The 26,762-nt window shown below is 37.0% G+C and overlaps 1 protein-coding gene across 3 annotated transcripts in view; it reads right to left on the bottom strand.

Moving 5' to 3' along the window:
* The window catches only part of BLM (BLM RecQ like helicase), an 88,917-nt gene that overhangs the window by 49,178 nt on the left and 12,977 nt on the right, over nt 1–26,762 (bottom strand). For 2 of the 3 annotated variants that reach the window (XM_012763276.3, XM_012763277.3), the window contains exons 2-10: nt 19,902–20,003; nt 18,159–18,856; nt 15,654–15,816; nt 10,926–11,053; nt 7,537–7,669; nt 6,592–7,256; nt 4,716–4,907; nt 2,272–2,390; nt 1,257–1,370 (exon numbers count right to left, since the gene is read on the bottom strand). In XM_012763276.3, coding sequence (XP_012618730.2) covers nt 1,257–1,370; nt 2,272–2,390; nt 4,716–4,907; nt 6,592–7,256; nt 7,537–7,669; nt 10,926–11,053; nt 15,654–15,816; nt 18,159–18,856; nt 19,902–19,999 — 2,310 coding nt within the window. In that variant the 5' untranslated portion in view covers nt 20,000–20,003. The remainder of the gene's footprint in view (nt 1–1,256; nt 1,371–2,271; nt 2,391–4,715; nt 4,908–6,591; nt 7,257–7,536; nt 7,670–10,925; nt 11,054–15,653; nt 15,817–18,158; nt 18,857–19,901; nt 20,004–26,762) is intronic. The other variant, XM_076004728.1, reaches the window with a different exon arrangement.

Raw genomic sequence — 26,762 nt, 5'->3', positions numbered from 1 at the left:
CGTTGGCCAAATAAAGGACAATGAGAATATCAAAATACATAATGACAACAGATTGTAACGCACTGAATAAATTAGGAATCCAAGAAATCATACTAATATCAATAAATATGTAGGATAAAAGGGAAAGCTATTCCTATGTTAAAAAATGTCAACTGATTGACCCTCATACATGCTACAAAAAGAAAAAAAAAAAAAGAAAAAAAAAATGTCAACTGAATTTTAAAAAAGCATAATTTGGCATCCATTACAGTAATAACTGATTTGGGGAAGAATCATCACTGGATGCTAAAACTTGTGGGTAAAGGTCTGATGACTTACAGTGTATTTACACAGTTTCAAAGTATCCCACAACAGGATATCTACTAATTACAAAGCTCCCCACCCTCCAAGAAAAACACGAACTTTACAGTGGAGAAGTCTAGCAGACACTACCTTAATAAAGTGATCAATTAACTAACATCATCAGTAATGGGAACAATTGACATCAAGTGCCTCCTGATAGGAAGCATGACACCATACTGCCACTTCTGTGATATTCCTGCGAAAATGAATGACAGGAGTCTAATCAGGAGGAAACATAAGATAAATTCAAACTGAGGGACAGTTCTCAAAACAACTGGCCTTCACTCTTTTTTATTGAGACAAAGTCTCACTCTGTTGCCCCGTGGCATCATAGCTCACTACAACCTCCAACCCCTAGGCTCAGGAGATCCTCCTGCCTCAGCCTCCCGAGTAGCTGAGACTACAGGTGACACCAGGACACCCAGCTAATTTTTTCTATTTTTAGTAGAGACAGGGTTTTGCTCTCTTGCTCAGGCTAGTCTTGAATTCCTGAGCTCAGGCAATCCTCCTGCCTCTGCCTCCCAGAGTGCTAAGATTACAAGTGTGAGCCATCACGCCAGGCCAGAATTCCTTGTTTCTAGGAAATGTACAGTAGAATACTTAGGGTTAAAAGATATCTGTCCACAACATATTCTCAATCAAATGCTTCAGGAAAAAACAGAGAGAGAGAGAATGATAAAGCAATTACAAAAAAATGTTACCATTTAGGGTTATTGGTTGAAAGTTGTATAGGAATTCTTTGTACTATACTGTACATTAAAAATTATGAAAAAAAGTTTTAAAATATACATATTCCAGTGGCCTTTAATATCATATCTTTTTTTTTTTTTTTTGACACAGAGTCTCACTTTGTTGCTCAGGCTAGAGTGAGTGCCGTTAATATCATATCTTAAGATAATGATTTAAATACAAACCTTCTCTGGAGTAACATATAGAAGTTTTATAATTGGGTCTTTCTTTGATAGTTGGAGGTAAATACTTGTAGCTTCTGAGTCAGTCTTATCACCTGTCAGATATGTAGCTGGAATCTAAGCATAAAAGTAGCAAATAATTTAAATTTTATACATTAATCTGACTTAAGATTATATCTATCCTTAGGTTTCATAAATATTTTAAGTCACATATCAACCCTATCAAAGGAAATATATTTCTCAATATAATAATCAGTACATATTTTTCTCAAAACCCTCATTAATCATAACTCAAAATAGTCTTCCCACTGTTTACTTTCTTTTCTTTATTTGCTTTACTGTTCATATTTCTAAATATGACAAATGTGAATTTAGCATCCAAGAGATTCCAGTCCTAATGTATGGCTACATTTTTTAGGTGAATGGATCTTCAGGGTTTTAATGCATAACAACAAAGAAAGAGCCATAACATCATGAACAGCTGAACGACTACCATCACTGCACTAGGACATTCTTTGGAAAAGAAAAGCAAACTAGTGGTCTTGTTGAGGGGTGGTGACTCATAATCCTGAAAACAGTTCTGTTTTCATCTCAAAGTGAAGAATTCTGTAGAATGCATTCATCTACTTCCTTAAACTCAGCCATGTGGAAAATAACACATGTATAGGCCCATGAAATGTGTATGCATTTTACAACATAAGGGCAAGAATGTGTATGCTGATCTGGCAGTAGTAAAAGAAGAAATCCTTTTCTATTAGTAAAAAAATTTTATATCAGCAAAACATAACATAGGCTACAAGTTCTTACTAAAATACATTCTTGTAGAATAAAATCAGATTGAACTACAGGAGGTTATTTATATTAGAATTTTCAATGACTTCTATTTAAATGTATTAATTGAACCCCTATGCTTTATTTTTATAATTCATGAACTATTTAATAAAAAAGTTATCTAGAGCACCGAAATATAATTATTTCTAAGGCATATTTTTATTGGTATTTTTATGTTATAACTTACATCCAAAGAAGTCAGTTTTTGGACTTGATCTACAATTAGTGATCTCAAGGGAGAAATGACAATAGTGACCCCAGGAGAAAGACAGGCGGGTAGCTGGTAACACAAACTTTTACCACCTCCTGAAAGACAAATGGTGAAAAAAATATGTCAGGTTCTATATTGAGAGCATGAAGGTAAAAGTTACAAAAGAAATTACAGGCCGGGCGCAGTGGCTCATGCCTGTAATCCCAGCACTCTGGGAGGCCGAGGCGGGCAGATTGCTTGAGATCAGGAGTTCAAGACCAGCCTGAGCAAGAGCGAGACCCCGTCTCTACTATAAATAGAAAGAAATTAATTGGCCAACTAATATATATAGAAAAAATTAGCCGGACATGGTGGCACATGCCTGTAGTCCCAACTACTCAAGAGGCTGAGGCAGAAGGATTGCTTGAGCCCAGGAGTTTCAGGTTGCTGTGAGCTAGGCTGACGCCACGGCACTCATTCTAGCCTGGGCAACAAAGCGAGATTCTGTCTCAAAAATATATATATATAAAAAAATATTACATATAATACTTAAAATGATTAAAAATAGAATACCAAGGGATACTGCCCATGGTGCTAACAATTTGCCATATTCGAGTCACCCAAATTATTAATTCAATTGAAATAATGTGTAAAATTGATCTTTTAGGATACCCTTTTTTTTCTTTTTGAGACAAGGTCTCACTCTGTTGCCCAGGCTAGAATGCAGTGGCATTATCATAGCTCACTGCAACTTCAAACTCCTGGGCTCAAGCAATTTTGTTTTTTTAAACTATATATCACATTCCTTCTTTTTCACATGTGTAGTAAGTAAATTTCATGTTGTATATATTTGGTAATGTTAAGAAAAGAGCAGGACACTAAGAACAAAGAGACCCGAGTTCTACTTTCTGCTCTACCACTTAATTAGCTATATTAACTTAGAAATATCATTTAATCTTATTATGCCTCCATTTTATCACTTGCAAAATTTTACTAGTATCAGTGGTTTAAAAATTTTTGTCTAACAGAAACCTTATCTGGAATCTCTCTCTCTCTTTTCTCTCTCTGTCTATATATAAATCAAGAAGTTGATATTGGGGTGTAAGGGACCTTAAAAATGCCCCTAGCAACTCTAAAGGACCAGGGAAAGCCCTGAAAATAACTGGATTAGATCACTGCCATAGTTCTTTCCAGTGTTAGAGTTTTGGAGTATCAAATTAGGGTCCAAAGGAAGATACAGAATGATTAACAAATTAATAAAACTTAAAATGTTGATTATTAAGCCAACATTTTCTAAATTTTAAAATCAGTTTAAAAAAATCAGATGCCCAGACAACACTGTCTAATGACAGCACGAACTTGCTAAAGGTCACAAGTCAAGTAAAAGGCAGAAGAAAGACTACACATAGGTATTGAAATTGCAAATTCTCCATGCTTCCTATTCTGTTTATTTAATATTCTTACATAATGACTATAAATCATTGAATAGCTAGCATAAGATTTAATAGCATAATGAAAAGTCCTAGAATCTTTAAAATTGGGGCTAAGAAGGAACTATGCTAAATGTTTTTCTTTTCTTTTTTTTTTTTGAGACACAGTCTCGCTTTGTTGCCCAAGCTAGAGTGAGTGCTGTGGCATCAGCCTAGCTCACAGCAACCTCAAACTCCTGGGCTCAAGCAATCCTTCTGCCTCAGCCTCCTGAGTAGCTGGGACTACAGGCATGTGCCACCATGCCTGGCTAATTTTTTCTACATATATTCGTTGGCCAATTAATTTCTTTCTATTTATGGTAGAGACGGGGTCTTGCTCTTGCTCAGGCTGGTTTCAAACTTATGACCTCCAACAATCCGCCCGCCTTGGCCTCCCAGAGTGCTAGGATTACAGGCATGAGCCACCTTGCCTGGCCAATGTTTTTCATTTAATCCACATGCAAACTCTGTGAGGCAGGTGGTTATTATCACCATTGCACACATGAGAACACAGGCCCAGAGAATGAAGCGCCTTGCCCATGGCCACACTATTTGTGTGTAGCTGAGCTGGCGCTTTAAACTAAGGACGTTGGGCTATAGCTGATGATTTTTACTACCATGCAACACTACGCTGTATCAAGCAAACTGCCAGAAATGGTCACAGTCCTCAACAATGATTTTTTTGTTTACTTTCCAGACTTATTTAGACTAGAAAAAAGAATAATTCCCGAAAAAAAATTCTAGATCAGTTTAACTTTGGGTTGAAAATCTTACAGGGCTATAAACTTTATCATGTCAACAACTAGAACAGAGGATATGAAGTAATATACTTTTTTTTACTATAGTATAGGAGGTTTAAGAGGTCCCTAAATGACAGAAATACTGTGTAGTGGTCTTTTTATTTCTATTAGAAGGGCTTTCGTTTAACATCTGCCAATGGATTCCTGCCAATTTATATCTAAAAATACATACCAGTTGGCATAAGGATAAAACAGTCTTCACCAAGCAGTGCAGCATTGATCGCCTCTAGCTGATTAGTTCTAAAATTATGCAGGCCAAATTTTTTATGAAAAATGTTCATCATTTCTTTTGTATGAGGAAAACTAAGACCTTGGAAATGCTCATGTTTCAGATTTCTGGATGCTAGATTTTGCTCCAACTTGTCTAAGAGAAAATAATCAACATTAAGAAAAATCAGTGCATGAATGTACTCAAAGTACAGCTTTAGCATTTCCCCTCACCGTGAAGAATCACTGGCATGTTTTCCTAGAGCACACCTCTTTAACCATTTACCATGTTTTCTGCCCAAGTCTCAAAGCCACCAGACTTCTCAAGGACCCAAAACAAGTCTTTCTTTGACTTTTTTGTAGCACCCACCACTACTATTTATTTCCTCCTTCCTCTCCTCCCTTGACCTCCAAGACAAGACAATCACTATAAATCCTTGCTCCAGTTTTTTCACCTGCCCCTTAAATTGAGAATCTTTTAGATATTTGGGACTGGGCTCTTTACACATTCTTTTTTGGAATTTTCCTAGTCCTATCATTTTAAACATCACCCATGTGCAGAGAATGCCTTGACTCTTAAGACCTGTCTGACACTCTGTTAAGTTCCAGTCCTGCACATACCTCCGCTGTCTATAAGACATTTCTACCTGAATGGCTTACCAACACTTTAAGTAACAAGTCTTAAAATAGCCCTCCTCAGCTTTTCTCCAAATATGAATCTGCCTTCTGACTTCCCTATTTCTATTAATGGTGTCACAATTTTCCAAGTCACCACGTCTGGGAGCTTTCTCAGATTCTTCTTTTATAACGTCTCTCGCATTCGCTCCCTGCTCTGCAGCCTGGCTGTTGCAACTCTGGTTCAGCACAGAGAACAAGAGGTACTCATGCCAGCTCTGGCAGTTACTCTAACCCCAACACTCAACTGTCTCAAGATAATTGCAAACATCAAGTATGACACATTCTAACATGATACAAAAATAAATCCATTAATGGTTATTTTAAAGGTCAACAGTGAACTGTAAAGAACAACCTCTGTGGTATTAAGTCATCAATGGCAAAAATAGGGAGGGCTGTACCTTATAAAACCTTGTACATAGAAACTTATTTCAGTTAAAAAATACTTTTGATAACTTTATAGGGTTGATGTAAGGTTTTAAAATTACTTTTGGCTTTTCTCTGTAGCCTTTACAGGGGCTAATTTCACTCTTCCAAAAACTTCTCTCTCGCCAAACTATGAGCTCCAAGAGGGCAGAAACTGCATGTTATTCATCTTTAAGTTACCAGAACACAGCACAGTACATGGCACATGGTGAGCAGTAGGCCGAAAGAACGAATGTGACTGATTTAAGAAATTTCTCATTTTATATCCTTCTTAGACTGCCCTATTATTTTAATATTTTGAGACATAAAACATGTTTTTCTTCTTTATAAATTAATTTTCTTCAATCCAGAATTCTACAAATACACACATTTTTAGCATACAAATTCATCTTTGCTTTTGCCCATCCCCAAATCCTTTAAAAACTTGGCTCTCATAAGCTTTATTGTTTTAGGGACTAAAACATGTTAATTTAAAGGCAAAGCAGATTTGTAATGACTTTAGAGCCTTACTACAATAGGTTATAATTACACATTTTATAAAACTACAGCTGCTACAGAGACAAAAGAGCAACTTGCTTTTGAAATTGTGATTTGTAATTCATATCATCAGTAGAAATTTGCATAGAAACAATGTGGTTTTCAAGCAATGATGACTTGCTATGGTTCTTCTCATACAATTCCTATTTTGGACAGTTTTGTTTTCATATAATATATAAGCATTCAATTTATTTTAAACTTACCAGGGTAATTCTGAATTGACTCTGAGAAGTTTATATTTTGAGAAGTAGATGCCACTGGAAGACAGTTTGTCTTGGCTGAAGAAATTCCTTCTGATACTGATTTAATTGGCCGACCTTCTTTGATAGGTTGATAGGCAGCTGTGGAAGATTTGCTGGCTGCTAAATTTTGCATTATATTTTCCCAGTCATCATCACCACCATCATCAAAGTCATCTATGTCAAAATTATCAATATCATAGGAAGGCTGCATTTCTCTTTCTACGTCAATTACTGAAGCAGTGTGTTTATTCTGATCTTTCACAGCAGTACTTGTGAGAACATTTCCTGGGAAATAAGAGCTTTCATTTCTTTTCTCTAGCTTTGGGGTTTCAGCCCAGTTGCTACTTACAAAGGACTTCTGTAAATGGGAATTGAATAACGGCCTTTCAAACTGATTCTTTGTGGTGGCTGAGAATCCTGTCTTTCCTGGGGTGGTGGTCAGTAAACATTCCCCAGGGAAAACTGAATTTGAAGGAAGGTGTGGAAAATTTAACTTCTTCATAAAATTCTCCCCAGAAGAATCACCCTCCACAGAACTATTAAGAGAATCCGGCCTGCACCTCCACACTGAGCCAAGAAGACTGGCATCACTTCTCTTAAAATCTGCTTCAGCTAGGAGTTTCCTTCTGAAGAGAGAAAAGAGAACAATAGATTAAATCTAAGTAGTTTACTCTGGTGGGCCATGAAAGGCTATCTTCAGTTTTTATCCCAAACAGAAATTGTAGCAAAATATGTCCTTTTTCCCAAAGATTTGAATACAAATACTAAAGGAATCATTTGAAAAGTAAATCAACTTAAAACACAGTGACATAACAATCAAGCCTGGATATTTTGCCCTGTTCATTTTTGACTCAGAGTGGTAGAAATGCAAGCAGATATGTCCCAGAAGAAGAAAAATCAAGATACCTTATGTTCCGCTGCTCAAGTAGTTCGTTCCCACAATCCAAAGCTTTCAGTTTTTCAGCAGGAATAGTATCGATTAATTTACAAATGTGGTCCATCACATGAATAAGCTGCTGCTGTAAATTTAGCTGTCTAGCTATAAGGTAATTATGTTGTTAATACGTTTCTTTGAAAACAAAAAAGACAAGATTTTCAAAGTCACGCATGTAAAAAACGTGAAGCAGTATAAAAACAAGATCATAAACAACCTTACATTGTCATGTTATCTATCTGTGATAACAGGAAACTTGAAATCAGGTTGTATGAGAGCTCATAACTGTTTTCATTTAATTTCATGATAATTAATAATATTTCCCTTGCAGTAAGCAAGGTAAATCTCCCCTTACCAACACAAATGGTACCGTAAAGGTCAAACAGGTAACAGCCCCACCTGTTGTTACAGACTGCCTGGAATCCAGGCTTCCCTTTAATGGTAACAGCATAGCACCTAGATTGTCTTTTTGGAGACCTCCCCTCCCCAATCCCTCAGTGGGCATCTGATATAAGGCAGTCCAGTGAGAATTTCCCAGCTTTTAGACTGACTGGGAATGAGTACCTCTCTTCCCAAGCTTGACATGCTGCTGGTGGCCATCTCTGCCACCACACAAAGGAAGACAGCTCGTGAACAAGACCAACACAGGGGGAAGCAGAAAACAGATGAAAGAAATGAGGGTTTGAGATGGAGAGATGGACAGAGGAGAGGAGAGAGAAGGCAAGTGTGAGAGAAATTCCTGATGACAATGTTGGGACATCTTGAGTCCTGCCAGCCTGCTCCTATTTTTTCTATGAAGCCCTACAACTAATAAATAGAACCTCAAAGGAGTTTAGGTTTTAGATGAAGGAAAGAAACGAAATGGTTTAGGGTGGCAACGGGAAGCAAGGTGCCTGTTCCACCTCTAAGGCCTTAAGCATGTGGAAGGAAAAGCCAGTTTAGGTGGGCTGCAGGGGAAATAGCATTCTTAGGAGACAATGAGAGAAACACAGGGAGAAAACGTTCAGACACAAGAATAAGGCTACAGGGATGTTGCTGACTGACAACGGTCAGTTGAAGGGTTTAAAAGGCAGGAAGGGGAGGAAGAGAGGACAGAACAGAGGATGTACAGAGCAGTGTGGGGATAAGCATCCGCATGGGAATGACTGGGGAAATCTGGACCTCTAATGGTGACCAAAGGAAATAGGGAAATGAGGTATGAGATAGTAAAAGTGGAACTGCTGAATTCTATTCTACTTCTGTTACTCTGTAAAGACAACAGGCATGAGATTGTAAGGAGAACCCACAATGGTCTGAAGGAAATGAAAGCCAAGACAGGCTTAGAGAGAGATACAAGAGTACCTAGCTACTGGAAACAAACCCAAGTCTTCATGTCTAGACAGATTACAACTTAAAATACAAAGGAAACCTAGAAACAAGATCTTAGAGCCTCTGTCGCTGACACGTGAGGCACCTAGTAAACAAGAGAGTTGATAAAAAGTGAAGACAAATACTGTTCTAATTTTCAAAAAGATTTGAAAGTGGTTGCCAAAAGCTACAGGCTGTTGATCTTGATGCCAATTCAAGGCAAAATTCTAGAACACGTTATCAAATGTCTTCTTTGTGGGCTCTAAGGAGAGGAAATAATTATAGAGTTAGCAAGAGTTCATACAAACAAGCCAGTCATCTTAATGCATTTCCTTCTTTGAAAGGATTACTAGACTGGCAGATAACAATAGCTACCATTTATTAAAGGCCTACAGTGTACTAAGTACTATATCTTGAATCCTGACAACTATCTAGCAAGGTAGATATTATTTTCCTTATTTTATAAAAGAAAAAACTGAGGTCCAGAGAAGTTTGCCATGGTCATACAGCCAGGAGTGGGAAGAGGCAGCTCTCTATCATAGGTCTGCATCACTCTAGAGGCAATGTCCCATCCATTCCCTCTCGATGCAATAGACCTTGAACTTTCTGGAGTCATGTGACTGAGCCTTTTGCATCCCCATGGTTAAGGAAGACAAACATGGCCTGTAGATTTGTAACTAGTTGAATAAGAAGTGATGAATGGACTGATGTCAGTTGAGAGGGAGGCCTCTAATAACATTCTGTAGGACTCTGTCCTTGCCCCTGTGCTAGCTAACTATGTTATCAGTGAAACTTAATGAAACAGAGACAGTATAGTACAGTTGTTATCAATATAAACTCAAGCACCTCAAGACTGCTGGGTTCAAATCCTAGCTCTGCTGCTGTCTAACTCTATGATCACGAGTAATTACTTAATACTCCTGTACCTTAGTTTCCTTATTTGTAAAATGGAGATAATAAAAACTACCTTAAAGGTCTGCTGTGAGGATTAAGTTGGTTAATACTGTAAGACACAAGAATATCTAGCACATCAGATATTCTTAAGAACATCTCTAACACTATTTCAGAGTCCAAAATAAACAAACAGAAAAAATTTAGAGGAAACAAAACAACACACAAAGAACATTACATACATGCAGACATATGCACACAGATACCATAAAAAGTACAGCTTCTACCAAATAAGAATAGAATGAATTACAGAAATATTCAGAAAACAAAAAAGAGCTCTTAGAAATTGATTTGATAAAAATAAAAAATTCCACAGAAGAGTTAAAGATAAAATTGGCAAAATATCCTAAAAAACAGAAAAGAAATAGAAAATTGACAAGATAATTAATGGAGGTCTAACATCCAAATAATAGAAGTTCTAGAAAGAATGAAAGAGAGGGAAAAAATACCAGAAAGATTTCCAGAAAGAACACAATTTCTAGACTAAAGTGACTGAAAGTAGAAATCAAGGCTGGGAAAGGGGACTGCTGTTTTTCAAAGTCTTCCAGTGCTATCAGATTATTTATACTACATATTTAGTAGAAAATTAAAAAATGAATTAGAAACAAATAAGCAAAAAAGTATTAAACTTTAAATGGACATTAAGACCCAGGCCCAGAATATATACAAGGGAGAACCAGGAGGATAAAAGGCCTAGAAAGCAATTTCTACAAAGAAGAGTTCAAAGACCTAGTAATATATAGCCTGGTAGAAAAATAAACTCCTAGGAGCTTTATGTTTACCTCAAGTGTTAAAGTTACAGGGAGGTAAATTTTGGCTCACTGAGAAATAATTTTGTAACAAGCAGTGTTTTCAAGATAGAGAATGAACTACCTTGTGAGACCATGAGTTGTTTAAGCGAATACTGGCTAACCAATGGACAAGGATGATTCTATGATATCAGAAGAAAAGGGACTATAAATTTGCCATTTATAATATAGAGCCATAGGTAGAATACATAATCTTATTTTGTTTTCAAAAGTAAGTTTTTGAAACATGTGATATGTCTAAAATACTTTAGTACCGTCACAATCTGTGCTGGTTTCTAGATTAGGCTCCTGTGCAGTAATTTTCTCAGGTTTTGACAAAATATTTTTTGTTGTGCTAAGAACATCCTTCTCTTTGTCAGAGGTGTCAAGGTCCTTTAACATACTGCAAATAAAAAAATGTTAAAACAACTATACTATAAACTAGATCAAATAAATGTACAATTTCCCCCCTAATACTTTTCTACAACTGGTCAGACAATACATAACAGAAAGGATAAACATGTTTTCATATCGCCTCTATTACAAAACCTCTTTTTTTGTTTTGTATTGTTTTTTTGAGACAGAGTCTCACTTTGTTGCCCAGGCTAGAGTGCCGTGGCGTCAGCCTAGCTCGCAGCAACCTCAAACTCCTGGGCTCAAGTGATCCTACTACCTCAGCCTCCTGAGTAGCTGGGACTACAGGCATGTGCCACCATGCCCGGCTAATTTTTTGTATATATTTTTAGTTGGTCAATTAGTTTCTTTCTATTTTTAGTAGACACGAGGTCTGGCGAGGTCTCGCTCAGGCTGGTTTCGAACTCCTGACCTTGAGCGATCCACCTGCCTCGGCCTCCCAGCCACCACGCCTGGCCACAAAACCTCTTAAGTGACCCTCAAAGTCTTCCATATTCTGGTCCCAGAAGACCTTTTCAACTTTATATCCAATTATGCTTTCAGTAACACCAGGCTCCAATCATACCACATCACCCTCATCCTTCATATGAGCCCTGCATTGTCTATTTTAGGGATTTTGCCTCTGATCTCCTCTCAATCGGAAAACCTGCCAATCTCTTTTTACTGGAAATCACACTTATTCTTCTAAGGCCAGCCCAAGTATTAGTTCTCCAGCCAACTGACTATTAAGATCTTTCTTCTGAGATTCCAAAGCACTTTATATCTGGATTTCCCTTATTATGCCTAAATGTATATCTGTATATACAATTACAGATTGTATATACAGATTACACAAATCATACAGATTACACAAAAATATATTAACATATAAACATGATCAGTCTGACTGGATAGAAAAAATACTTAATATTAGGCCTGGCGCGGTGGCTCACGCCTGTAATCCTAGCACTCTGGGAGGCCAAGGCCGGTGGATAGCTCAAGGTCAGGAGTTCAAAACCAACCTGAGCACGAGTGAGACCCCATCTCTACTACAAATAGAAAGAAATTAATTGGCTAACTAATATATATAGAAAAAATTAGCCAGGCATGGTGGTGCATGCCTGTAGTCCCAGCTACTCGGGAGACTGAGGCAGGAGGATCGCTTGAGCCCAGGAGTTTGAGGTTGCTGTGAGCTAGGCTGACGCCAGGGCACTCACTCTAGCCTGGGCAACAAAGTGAGACTCTGTCTCAAACAATAACAACAACAAAAGTAACAAAATTAGTACTAAATGTGTGTTATAGAGAGGGTACTGTGGAAATCCAAAAAAGATAACACTTTCTGGAACTTAAGACCGCTAAACCAAGGAGGTGGGATCTGAGCAAACCTTGAATGATAGGTATGGGGAAAGTGACAAGACTATGAAAGAAAGATTTAAGACAAGACTATTCAATTTGCTTGATATTCAAGAATCAACCATATTTTCCTGAAGTAGGAGTCTGGAATGTAATTTTCTAACTAACTCAAAACAGTGATGAGTAACTATTTTTATATTATCTTTTAAATAGCATGTTATAATTAAAGAAAATGGTCATATTTTTAATAATGCTTTTGAGATTGTTGGTTTGACTCATTAGGCTCATTGGAGCTTAGGGTTATTGCAAGGGCAAAATTGAAGAAAAAGCTAAAAAACGTAACTTGGGTCTGAAGATAAAGAATCTTGAGGGGGCCAGGTGTGGTGGCTCACACATGTAATCCTAGCACTCTGGGAGGCCGAGGCGGGAGGATTGCTCAAGGTCAGGAGTTCAAAACCAGCCTGAGTAAGAGCAAGACCCCGTCTCTACTAAAAATAGAAAGAAATTAATTGGCCAACTAAAAATATATAGAAAAAATTAGCCGGGCATGGTGGTGCATGCCTGTAGTCCCAGCTAACTGAGGAGGCTGAGGCAGGAGGATGCCACGGCACTCACTCTAGCCTGGGCAAGAGAGTAAGACTCTGTCTAAAAAAAAAAAAGAAAAAAAAAAAAAAGAATTTTGAGGGACAGCTAAGGTTTTGGAAGAGAGGTAATACAAAACCATGTCTTTCTTTCCTGTTATGCAGTATCTGACCATTTGACCTCTGAAATTCAGAGGTACAACCAGAATTTAATAAAAAATGAAATAAAATGTGGCATGAAATTTGTGTGTACCACACATAAGGTATTTGTGAATATTCTATTTTAGTTTTATAACACATACAAATAAGTATACCAAGTTGCAATGGAAAATATATGGAGAGAGTCAACCTTGGAAGTAACCTTGTAAGTAACTATCTTACAATTTGTAAAAATCTGGGTAAAGTTATTTATGGTGTGACAACCCAGTAAATTATGTAGCCTTTAAAGGGAACAAAAATAGGTAGCAATTAGAAAACATTTTAGTAACAATGTTAAAAGAAGCAGAATATAAAATCATAGTTACATGTTGATTACAACAATGCAAAAATCAAACACACATATAGAGAAGGATTAAAACCAAAGATGAATAAAGAAAATGTTGGAATTGTGGGACTACTAGTATTTCTTCTCTTTTTTTATTTTTATTTTTTTTAGAGATGGAGTCTTACTATGTTGCCCAGGAAGTAGTACAGTGGCTATTCATAGATGCAATCATAGTGCACTGTCTCAAACTTCTGACCTCAAGTAATCCTCGTGGCTCAGCCTCTTGGGTAGCTGGGACTATAGGCATATGCCACCACACCCAGCAGCATACCTTCTCTCCTATTTAGAATCCTTGTTAAAATGACTACAGTGTTATTTGTGCAATGAACATTTTTAATAAGCAAAGAAAAAAAAAAACAAACCCAGGTTTATTGTTATTATTTTGAGACAGAGTCTCACCTTGTTGCCCTGGGTATAGTGCAGTGGTGTGTTCATAGCTCACAGCAACCTCAAACTCTTGGGCTCAAGTAATATGCCTGCTTCAGCCTCCCAAGTATCTGGGACTACAGGCTACACCAGGAGGCCCGGCTAATTTTTCTACTTTTAGTAGAGACGGGGGTCTTGCTCTTGCTCAGCCTGGTTTCAAACTCCTGAGCTCAAGCAATTCTCCTGCCTCAGCCTCCCAGAGTGCCAGGATTACAGGCATGAACCACTGCACCTGGCCCAAACCCAGGTATTTAATAAGGAATCACTGTGACATAAGAGAAAGTATTACACTGGATCTTAGTCCATTTGCCAATAATTACATCATCCTTGGCAATTTCCTGCTCCTTCCTGGGCCTCAGTTGTCTCATCTGTTAAATGAGAATAATGACTTAGAATCTAGACTCTATGGAAACTTTACTCAGTTTTATACTTTCTACAGTTCTGGCTAAATTTCTATCAGAAAGAAAAAAAAAAGAAGCTCTTATATTTCTTTAATTTCATTAAGAAATAGTAATCACACTTAAACCTTTCCCACCTCTTCAAATATCCCAACACATCATTAAAACACAAACCAAAAGAAACTAAACTAGTTATGCCTATAAACACTTTCACTCCCCTTTTCCCGCCCTCTTTTCCTCCCTAATTAAGGTGATATACTGCAGGGATGTTTCTCATCAAGATACTGATTAAATTGCATAGTATATACTCTAGCACCCTACTGGATTGAGATTTAGACTGGGGTGAGGACAGACGTAACAACAACAATTAGCAATTTAAACTATTGAGGCTAGGCACAGTGGCTCAATGCCTGAGGCCGAGGTGGGAGGATTGCTTGAGCTCAGGAGTTCAAGACCAGCCTGAGCAAGAGCGAGATCCCATCTCTACTATAAATAGAAAGAAATTAATTGGCTAACTAAAAAAAAAAAATATATATATATATATATATATAAATATATAAAATTAGCCGGTCTTGCTCAAGAAATCGGTCTGTTGCTAAAATAAAAAAGGAATTAATATTTTAAATATTAATATAAAAAAAATTAGCTGGGCGTGGTGGCACATGCCTGTAGTGCCAGCTACTCGGGAGGCTGAGGCAGAAGGATCGCTTGAGCCCAGAAGTTTGAGGTTGCTGTGAGCTAAGTTGACACCCGGGCAAGAGAAGTGAGACTCTGTCTCAAAACAAACAAACAAACAAATAAGCAAACAAACAAACAAACAAACAAACAATTGATGAGCCATGTGAAATATCTATTTTTCTCATAATACTACCAATTAACAATAAGCATGTCAATAATTAGCTAAAATTGAGTGAATGACAAATACAATGGCCAATTCTATCCTGTAGGATTATAAAAAAAAGAGGACGTATTATGCACTAATTCAGTTCCCAAATAATGGGGTTTTTGTGTCAGTTCAGGTCCAGGAATTTAGAAATATACTATTTTTAGAGATATATTCCTTCTGTTAAAATCAACTACATAAAATTGTTTGGAGTTTCCATGTAATTAATCATAATGGGATTTTGCATCTTTAGAATACTACCAATTAAATCAAATGTATAAATAGGGATTTTCTTGAGGCTTTCATTTGGATATAAAATAAACTGTGCAGAAGCACAAAATACATTTATATAGAAATGATACTATATAACTAAATAAATTTAACATATCCCAGAGAAATGTTTACTAATTAATTAGCTATTTTACCTAAAGCATTTTAAAGAGGAAGAAGCAGCAGAAATAATTTCTTCTTCTGGAGAAGGTGGAACAAAATCTATATCGTAATCATCATGTTCAAATTCAATACATGGAACATTCTCAGTTGAATGTAATTCAGCTTCTTCCAAATTTTTCTTCTTTTCACTATTATCTAAAGTAAAACAGGTGATAGACATAGGTTATTTTAATAATCAATGAGACAGCACAGGGCAAAGAGCACTTAAGGGAGAGTGTTTCTGGCAAGTCATAAACAATCACAAGACTTTGTATACCAGTTCTCTCGATTTGCTTAGGGATTTTTATGCCTAGCTCCAGTAAATTTGAAACCCATACTTGACATTAACATTGTCATTTCAAAATATTTCACTCATATTTAAATAAGGGTAAAGAGCAACAAAGTTTGATAACAGCACAAACATTGCTGCTTATACAGAAAAACCATCTCTACCACAAAGGCTTCCTAGATGTTTAAGTCTCTACACAATGCCAAATTGTTGCTCTCTAGTTTATCTTTTAACAAAATTTCTCTTCAGAAACAGCAAAACCATAGATTAAACTATGGTTTTGCTTATTAACAATCACTTTTCAGTCCTCTCTCACCCTATAGGAACCTTGATAAGATTCAGATGTTTAAAAAATTTAGTTTCATGTTTACAACTATTTCATAAATGTTCATTAAACATATGGATTACTTCCACAAGCGGCTAATCTCAGTTATTAAGTTTTAGATGTTTAACAACTACAAGATCTATCCAGGAAAAATTCTGAATGTAATTTATAATACTTTAATAGCACAATTAGGTCACATTATACATCAATATTAGATGGCAACAAGCCATAAAGGAATTATAGTAGAAAAACTTAGTTCCACTTTGCAGTTCTACCACTAACAGCCATTTTAACCTGAATGGCTCTTATGGCAGTCCTCCTTAGCCAAGGAGAATACACTCCAACACCCCTAGTCAATATCTGAAACCACAGATAGTGTTGAATATTTTTTCCTATATACACATACCTATGATAAAGTTTAACTTATAAATTAGGCACAGTAAGAGATTAATAATAAAACAGAACAAATTATAATAATACACTGTAATGAAAGTTATGTGAATGTGATATCTCTCTTACTCAAAATATCTTATTGTACTGTACTCACCCTTCTTCTGGTAAAGATGTGAGATGATAAACTTTCTACATGATGAAATGAAGTAAAGTGAGTGACATAAGCATTGTGACGTAAACGGAAAATTCCAGAAATAAATAATTCCTAAGTTTTAAATTTCACATTGTTTTGGATAGTATGATAAATATCTCACATCAGGCTGGGCACAGTGGCTCATGCCTGTAATCCTAGCAATCTGGGAGGCCGAGGCGGGCAGATTGCTCCAGGTCAGGAGTTCGAAACCAGCCTGAGCAAGAGTGAGACCCCGTCTCTACTATAAATAGAAAGAAATTAATTGGCCAACTAATATATATAGAAAAAATTAGCCAGGCATTGTGGTGCACGCCTGTAGTCCTAGCTACTTGCGAGGCTGAGGCAGTAGGATTGCTTGAGCCCAGGAGTTTGAGGTTGCTGTGAGCTAGGGTGAAGCCACGGCACTCATTCTAGCCTGGGCAACAAAGCGAAACTCTGTCTCAAAAAACAAAACAAAACAAAACAAAACAAAAACCTCACACCAACTGGCTGTCCACCAGATTTGCTGTTAGTCACTTAGTAGTGGTCTCAGTTATCCAATCGACTGTCTTGGTACTGAAGTGTTTGTGCTCAAGTAACCCTTGTTTTGCTTAATAATGGTCCCAAAGCACAATAGTAGTGATGTAATATTTTTAGACCTCAGTTAGCTGTGGGTAACTGAAACCTCAGAACTTGAAACCGTGGATAAGGGGGGAACTACTGTATTTTCTTCAGGTATAAAATCACAGAGCTATTCTTGAAATTAAAATAATTAGGAAACCTTCCATTTCATCAATATGCCCCGTGTTAAAAATGTGGCCATCAGATTAGTCAAAAAGTCCTGCTATAGATTCTAAGATCGGCCCTCCCTTTTTTTTTGGAGACAGAGGCTCACTCTGTTGCCCTGGGTAGAGTGCCATGGCGTCAGACTAGCTCACAGCAACCTCAAACTCCTGGGTTCAAGCAATCCTTCTGCGTCAGCCTCCTGAGTAGCTGGGACTACAGGCACCCGCCACCATGACCAGCTAATTTTTTCTATATATATATTTTTAGTTGGCCAACTCATTTCTTTCTATATATTTTTTAGTAGAGACGGGGTCTTGATCTTGCTCAGGCTGATTTCAAACTCCTGACCTTGAGTGATCTGCCCGCCTCAGCCTCCCAGAGTGCTAGGATTATAGGCGTGAGCCACCATGCCAAGCCAGATTCTGAGATCCTTAAGGACAAAAGCTGTATCATATTCACTATTATTCCCAATGCTTAGCTTTGCATAAAGCAATACAGTCAACATACTGAAATGAAGATAAAATAATGTTTACCTCTTTCATTTCCCACATGTGTTTTTAAAGAGTGACTTTCCTGAGTATCTTGATTTATAGGTACTTCAGAAATGGGGTCATCACTGATGTAAATCACATCGCTATTTAACCATTCTGAGTCATCCTTCTGATCCTTAGTCAAATCTACTTGCTTGCTTTCAGAGAAGGAAGGAGTCAAATCAGCCTTTATTGTATTTGTTTTATAAAACTGTTCTTTCAAAAAGTTTCTCTTAGCTTTTTTTGATTTCTGAGCAGTGCTTACTCTTATGAAGTGATTTTTCCGTGGTGTAACAAATGCTTTTGAAGTTCCAGAAGTATCAAAGTCATCCATATCATCCCAATCATTGATGGTACTAAAAGAATCTGATGAAGAACTAAATTCTAACTTCTTGAAAGCAGCATCACGAGGTTTCTTTATAACTGGCGTGTTTGGGGTAGTGCATAAAACTTTCTTCGGAATCTGTGACAAATCTGGTAATAATGGTTTTGAACCAACTCTCTGGGTCTGTTGTCCTGCTGGAGCATTTTTAAAGTCATTGATCCTTGTCTGTTGACTTGTGGTGTGGGATAGAGGTTCACTGAAGGAAAAGGCCTCAGTAACATTAACATCTTTAGTACTTAACACAGATGTTTTGGCTACCTCGCCAGTTACAGATACATTGTTATCTGAAGATGTTTTCTTTTTAAAAGTGAAACCTCTGAAAAATAATGAACAAATTCAATTAGATAAATTCATTTTAATAAACCCACCAACTACAAAACAAAATCCTAATTTTTTTTTTTAGTAATTCATACAAGTTACATTAATTGTATCACACATGAGCAAAGAATTCGTCTACCTCTCTGAGTTTAAAATTTATCAGGTAACTTAAACTGTATTTTATATCCTCTGATCCTTCCCATTCAGAGGCTAATTACTTGGTTTTGATAGACCATTCACACTACTTTATTTCTCAGGCTGGTCGACCTTAATTAATAGCACCTCCAGAGGGAGGTGACAGGATAGAGACTCAAATGTGGCTACTTTTTGCTACTCTGATAAAAATTTTAAGGGTGAAAAAGTTAAAAACTGCTAGCTATGCTAAAATATGAAGGACAAGTAAAGAAGGCATGAGCCCTGGCTATCTGCTGAATTTAACGACATGAAAGTCAGTGGGACACACCTAATGGGTGCAATAAGCACCATCTGGGGGATCGACATGCTTGAAGCTCTGACTCAGGTGGGTCAAAGGCAATATATGTAACCTACATATTTATACCCCCTTAATATGCTGAAATAACATAAAATATCATGAAAAAAAGTCAGTGGTAACTTCAAAGTCAAACACCCATAACCATGTCTGCAATCTAGTAATGGTACCATGCATAATATAAATTATTATTAGATATCATTAGGAGTCTGAAAGGTAGCTTAGAGGAGTAGGCAGAAATGGAGAGCTGTAAAACTGTCTTTGGAAAGGATACAAAATTATATCAATATGCTAAAAATATTTATTTGCCCAAGTTTATAAGCAAACTCATCATTCAATTTATTCAACAAATCTTCATTGAGCAAATATTATGTGTCACGAATCATGCAAAGGTGCCCCTAAAACATGTTCAACCATTAATTTTGCAAAGTGGGAAAAGCATTGAATCTCTCAGCTTAATTTCCTCATTTGTACAACGGAAGAGTTGAAAGATAGCGCATTTGTACAACACAGTAAGTGCCTATAAGGACAGCAAACCAACCAAAATACTTACGAAGATTTTGGTTTTGAAAGACTTAATTGGTTATTAAGTTTTCTGGCTGAGTGACGCTCTAGTTGCTCCTGTAGATTATTTTGAGGAACAGCAGCCATAATCCTAAAAGGTGAGGGGGGAAAAAATAGTGGAGTCAGATACTCTGAATTAATCTCAATATATATTGAGGACGGAAGGACTTGATTCACACAGGCATTGTTCCAACTGTGCCCAGAGTAATGAGACTCTTTTTTTTTTGGTCAATAGATTGTTTTGACATTTACAACTGGTGACATTTGAAATGTAATCTTTAACTAACTGAAGGCTCACTCGAATAACAAAATGACCTGATTTCCCCTCTCTTCTTCCACATATGCTCAAATAAGTACAAAAGAAGACATTAGGAGAGGGATTACTGGGAAAGGATTTGTAGAAAAATGGGACCTGACCTAGGCTTGAAGGACAAATGAAAGCTGGACAGGGAGTGATGTGTGAGGAAATGATCAAAGCATACCGAAAACCCAAAGAACAAATGAATAACTGAAATCTCTGCCCAAGGGCAAAACCAGGGAAAGAAGGAACAGCATCACCAATGAGAACAAAGATACCATGCTTCATAATCACCTCGTTTCAACCTAAAAGAATACTTTTACCAAACATACTTATAATATCCCTGTATAACAAACTGTGGTATTGTTGAGCTATTGTTCAGAATAACATATAGCTTAAGTCGCCTTAAAATTACAGAGGCTAGGCCGGGCGCTGTGGCTCACGCCTGTAATCCTAGCTCTTGGGAGGCCGAGGCGGGCGGATTGCTCAAGGTCAGGAGTTCAAAACCAGCCTGAGCAAGAGCGAGACCCCGTCTCTACTATAAATAGAAAGAAATTAATTGGCCAACTGATATATATATAAAAAATTAGCCGGGCATGGTGGCGCATGCCTGTAGTCCCAGCTACTCGGGAGGCTGAGGCAGAAGGATCACTCAAGCCCAGGAGTTTGAGGTTGCTGTGAGCTAGGCTGACGCCACGGCACTCACTCTAGCCTGGACAACAAAGCGAGACTCTGTCTCAAAAAAAAAAAAAAAAAAAAAAAAATTACAGAGGCTAAAGGAAGACAGGATAGCTGTAATTTATGCCTAGCAAAAAAACAAACAAAAACCCCCCACAACTCCCCCCCTCATTTTGGCTGATAATTATAACCTCCTTTCCTAATCTATCAGGCATCTACTTTTATTTTATACCATATATCTTAGGAGAGTTAACAACACTAGATGATATTTGTGGAAATACTAAGTTTTACATAAATTGTGTTCCACTCATTAATTACTAAAATAACTTATTTTATTTTGGTCAACTATATATTTTAGTCAACAAAATAGTCAATTATTTTACTTCAGATAATACTGAAAAGAAGAAAAATTTGGAAACTGAATTATATTCAATAGATAAATTTTTATAAATTCATAAGAATGATGATGATGATGATATAGATTTTATCCCATCTTCTCCAGAAAAAGGAATTATTTCTGCTGCTTCTTCCTCTTTAAAATGCTTTAGGTAATATAGCTAGTTATTTAATAAACATTGAATAATTCACATTGGTATGTGAATTATATCTTAATAAAGTCATTACAAAAAAAAGTAGGCAGAAGGAATGAATCCCTACATACCTGTCACCCAGAGTCAACAATTACCAATTCATCCAGTATTGGATTAGGTGTGCACACGCTGAGGTCCTTACCCCACCCACCACTCTGGAAGTTGACCTCCCAAAATGGTGCTACTTAAATTCTGTCATTCCTCCTTTCATTCACTAGATGGAATGCTTTTTATCAGTTTCAAAACAATGATGTTCATTCTCTAAACACTTCTAAATACTAACTTTTTTTCACTCATGACGACGAACTCATGAATTAAACATATTAGGTATGTTTCAATACAACACAGTTATCATCCTTTTTGATTCTCAAATTGATTCATGTTTGGTCATGGGAAAAGTTTCAGGAGGGCCCTTCAGTCCTTATGACATAAACTTAGTAGTCTCCGAGAGTTTCCTTACCATGTGGTATGAAAAGATGTTACAGGCTTATCTGTGCATTTCTGCTGCACATGTGAAATCAGCCATTTCCCCAAGCAGCCCTGATTCTTTTTAACAGAGAATATTTTAAGGCCACAATCCCTGCAATGTCCTAAGGTATCTTCTTCATGTATGAATCCAGTTTTACAGTAATGGCCTCTGGCCAGGCATGGTGGCTCATGCCTGTAATCCTAGCACTCTGGGAGGCTTAGGAGGAAGTATAGCTTGAGGTCACGAGTTCAAGACAAGCCTGAGCAAGAGTGAGATCCCGTCTCTACTAATAATAGAAAGAAATTAGCTGGACAACTAAAAACATATATAGTAAAAATTAGCCAGGCATGGTGGCGCATGCCTGAAGTCCCTGTTACTTGGGAGACTGAGGCAGGAGGATCGCTTTGGCCCAGGAGTTTGAGGTTGCTGTGAGCTAGGCTGCTGACGCCACAGCATTCTAACCCAGGCAACAGAGTAAGACTCTGTCTCAAACAAAAACAAAAACAAAACAACCAGTAATGGCCTTTTACTGAAGTGTGCTCTCTCCAAGGTACTCTCCAAAGTGGAAGTCTTTCCCAGTAAAAATGATAAATAGCTAAGTCGGACTATTTTTTTTTTGAGACAGAGTCTCTCTCTGTTGCCCGGTCTAGAGTGCCGTGGCATCAGCCTAGCTCACAGCAACCTCAAACTCCTGGGCTCAGGTGATCCTCCTGCCTCAGCCTCCTGAGTAGCTGGGACTACAAGCATGTGCCACCATGCCCGGCTAAGTTTTTCTATATATTTTTAGTTGGCCGGTTAATTTCTATTTCTAGTAGAGATGGGGTCTCACTCTTGCTCAGGCTCATTTTGAACTCTTGACCTCCAGTGATCTGCCTGCCTCAGCCTCCCAGAGTGTTAGGATTACAGGCGTGAGCCACCACACCCGGCCTAAGTCAGAATATTGCCTTCTCAGAATTTCAACCTCACCCATGTGGGCTGCTGACAAGGAGGCAGAGGTACACAGATCTTCAGTTTTAAGACACTAATAAAATGGCCCATGGCATCTTTACTTATCTTTTTCCCATATTACCTCCATATCTCATTTATTTTGGGATCAAAACCAGCTATGGTATTCTAATAACAAAGACTTCCTACATTATCCACAACATGATTTTATATGTATATTTACCCATCCCAGTAGTGCAACTGTTTGATTATTTCATAACTGTGGTGATATACTACAGATTCATAGGTAGCACGTAGTCAACTTTAACCTTGAAGTTGACTTTCTCATACTCTTTGGTTATTCCTCTCAGGGTAGCACCCTCCAGCCAGAGTCATATTCTGAAGCATGGTAGCGAGCAAGTAAGTACACTAATTTCCTACTCAAAACCCTTCACTAAGAAATTGGTGAGTATCGAGAAGCAAATGGGTGTCTCCTTTGTATGTATTACATGTTGTTGTGTGCTATCATCATGCCTGTGAATAACCACTGCACAACATCATGGGCAACATGTTATAAAAAAAAACTGTTCACCAAAATAACAAAGATCAGTAATTAAATTAAAGGAGAAAAATTAACTGAAAATAAATTGAGACTAGTGAAAAGTTCCGCAACACAGAAAAAAAGAAACAAAGTGATGAGAGCCTAGAAACTAAAAAACCAAACCTCTGAATTAGAATCACCACAAAAATCACAAGTTCAATTTGGAAAACAATTAAAATTTTCTCTTACATATATGAAAGAAGTTATTATGGTATTATAAAAGAATATAAATAAGCAAAAAGCTGATTCAACACTGTAATATAATGAGTAATACAAAATAAACTAGAAAGCCATATCTATATATAAAAATACATAAATCAGTGAAAAGATGGTATGAAAGAATGATAATCTAGAGCTGGAATACAAAGAATATATCCAGCAAAATAGACATCTTGAAATAGTAAAAGAAACCAATGGCAAAGAATGAATGATTAAAGGAGTCCTACCTGAATAGTGCCTTGAACTAATAAAAAGAAATGAGACCAGAAATTGAGAGTATCTATATTTAACAACCAGATTATGATACCAAGTAGTCTTATGAAATTAAACTAAAAGAAAAATTAAAATTCTGCAAGTAACTGAGCAAGAAAAATACCACATTTACAGTAACAAACAAGAATTACTTCTGACTACTTCTGAGAGAAGCAGAGAACGTTTGTAAGATTTTCAGAATAAAAGATGCAGGCAACTTTCATTCACATATGACAAAAAGAGAAGTATCTTTATGGAGTTTAAAGTCACAGAAAATGTAAGCTTCAAACTGGGCAAAGTGTCTCACACCTGTAATTCTAGCACCCTGGGAGGCCAAGGCAAGAGGATGGCTTGAGCTGAGGAGCTCAAGACCAGCCTGAGCAAGAGCGAGACCCTGTCTCTACAAAAATAGAAAAAATTAGCTGGCCAACTAAATATAGAAAAAAAATTAGCCAGGCATAGTGGTGCATGCCTATAGTCTCCGCTACTCAGGGGGCTGAGGCAGAGGGATCGCCTAAGCCCAGGAGTTTGAAGTTGCTGTGAGCTAGGCTGACGCCAGGCATTCTAGCCTGGATGCTGGATGACAGAATGAGACTTTGTCTCAAAAAAAAAAAAAAAAAAGCCCAGGCTATTAAGAACTGTTCAAATAGTAATACGGATTTTAAAGGGGAAAGGACTATTGCCGGAAAATGCCTAATTATTAATCTAAAAAAACCTTAAGAAAAGAGAGATGGGATGAAGAAAACAAAGTTTGAAAAAGGCAGAATACCTTTTTTTCCCACAAATAAATGAGACTAAAGTTACTGATTGGGGATCTATCAAAATTAGAACTACCTTCCCTCTCTAGGTCAAACCTTCCTTTTTTTCTTTTTGTTGTCAGAATATGGCTAGTTCAGTATATCATGAAACAGACTACCAAAATGACTACTCTAAGACATTCAATGCCCAGTAGCAATTAGATGTTTTTGTTTCCAGGCTGGGCATGGTGGCTCATGCCTATAACACTAGCACTTTGGGAGGCTGAGGCAGGAGGACTGCTTAAGCCCAGGAGTTCAAGACTAGTCTGAACAAGAGTAAGACCCCATCTCTACAAAAAATAGAAAATATAGTCCAGCTACTCAGGAGGCTGAGGAGGATCACTTGAGTCGAGGAGCTTGAGGTTGCAGTCAGCTATGATGATGCTACTGTACTCTAGCCTAGGCAACAGAGAGAGATCCTGTCTTAGAAAAAAAAAAATATATATATATATATATATATATATATATATTTTTTTTTTCCTGGTTTTGGTCTTCCAAGGTTTTAAGGGGTAGCTCCTGAAAAACACAGCCAAGCTCTATAAGCCTCCCCCTAGGTAACTGTTCAAAGGGGAGGAGTTACCACCTTCCCTGGGGCTAAAGGGGTGAGCCTGACCTAAAACAACTACAACCTTATGAACCTCAACTGGGGCACTGGGGGGGAAGCAACTTGCTGTTTTCTGATCAAATTAAACATCAAACAAACACAATTTCTACACAAAGAGATTTTTGACAGGAATTTCATAAATGTCATATTCTCTTCTTTCATTGTTTTCTATATATGTATAATTCATCTTCTGGGAAGAAGCAAATAACTCTGTGACTTAAAAATAGAGCTGTCAAAATGTGTAATCCCATTATTTCCCAAAAGAAAGAGAACTGTATTAATTAATGAGTATCAGTAACAGCTGAGTAGTTACAATATTAAGTGAAACGACTAATATATCTCAATAGTTTAATTAATAAAAACTAATATGATCAGATCAATAGATTAAAAACACGTTTCCATTGAGGCATAAAATACATGCAGTAAAGTACACTAATAAATCAAGGTACAGAACATTCACGCCACCACAGCATACTTCTTTGTGCCCCTTTCCAGTAAGATTAATAATTTTGCTATTCTCGAACTTCTTAATTCATGTATATAGACTCATACAGTATGTATTATCAATGCATTTTTGAAAAGGCATCTGATAAAATTCAAACCGCTTCTAACAAACAAATTAAAACACAAAATCAGAAGTTTTTAAAATCAAGAACCAATACATTTTACACCACGGGTGAATCCATTAAGAACAATGACAAGACTGTTCTCTCATTTTCACTCTCATATTGGACATTCTTGCCAATGCAAAAATATTCAAAACAGAAAATGCTAGATGAGATTATCATTATATGCAGACAACTTGATTATATACCAACACAATCCAAAGAAAATCAGTCATAATAATAGATAATTAAAACTTCAGAAAAGTGGTTAAAAGATAAATATAGCGTACAAGTAGGGTAAAATCTCAGAGCCATCATAGTTTCTGACTTAATAGATACATACACAGAGATATAAAGAAAACAGATGGAAAATATGAGAAGTTAAGAGACATGGAAGACAGAGTATGAAAGTCTAATATAAATGTAGCCAGAATTCCAGAAAGAAGAGAAAATAGGGCAGAATTTGAAAAGATGACAGCTGGGGCTTTTCCAGAAGTAATTAAGGACACTAATCCTCAGATTCAAGAAAGCCAACAAATTCCATGCAGAGAGATAAAAAGAAATCCACACAAAAATATATCACTGTGTAACATTTGGACAAAAAATTGATTTCTCTTCAGCAAAAATGGAAATCAGAAGACAGTGGAATATCTTCAATGTGTTGATGAAAATAACCTAGAATTCTTTTCCCAGCAAAAATACCCTTCAAAAACCAAGGATACTGAATTGTACACTAAATTTTAAAAGATAAATATCATGGTATATGAATTATATCTCCATAAAGCTGTTATTTTTTTAAGTGGTTATCATAAA

This window comes from Microcebus murinus, chromosome 7 (assembly GCF_040939455.1).
Source record: "Microcebus murinus isolate Inina chromosome 7, M.murinus_Inina_mat1.0, whole genome shotgun sequence".
Lineage (NCBI taxonomy): Eukaryota > Metazoa > Chordata > Mammalia > Primates > Cheirogaleidae > Microcebus > Microcebus murinus.
The sequence above is the reverse complement of the archived record's forward strand: the minus strand, read 5'-3'. Positions and strand labels throughout refer to the sequence as shown.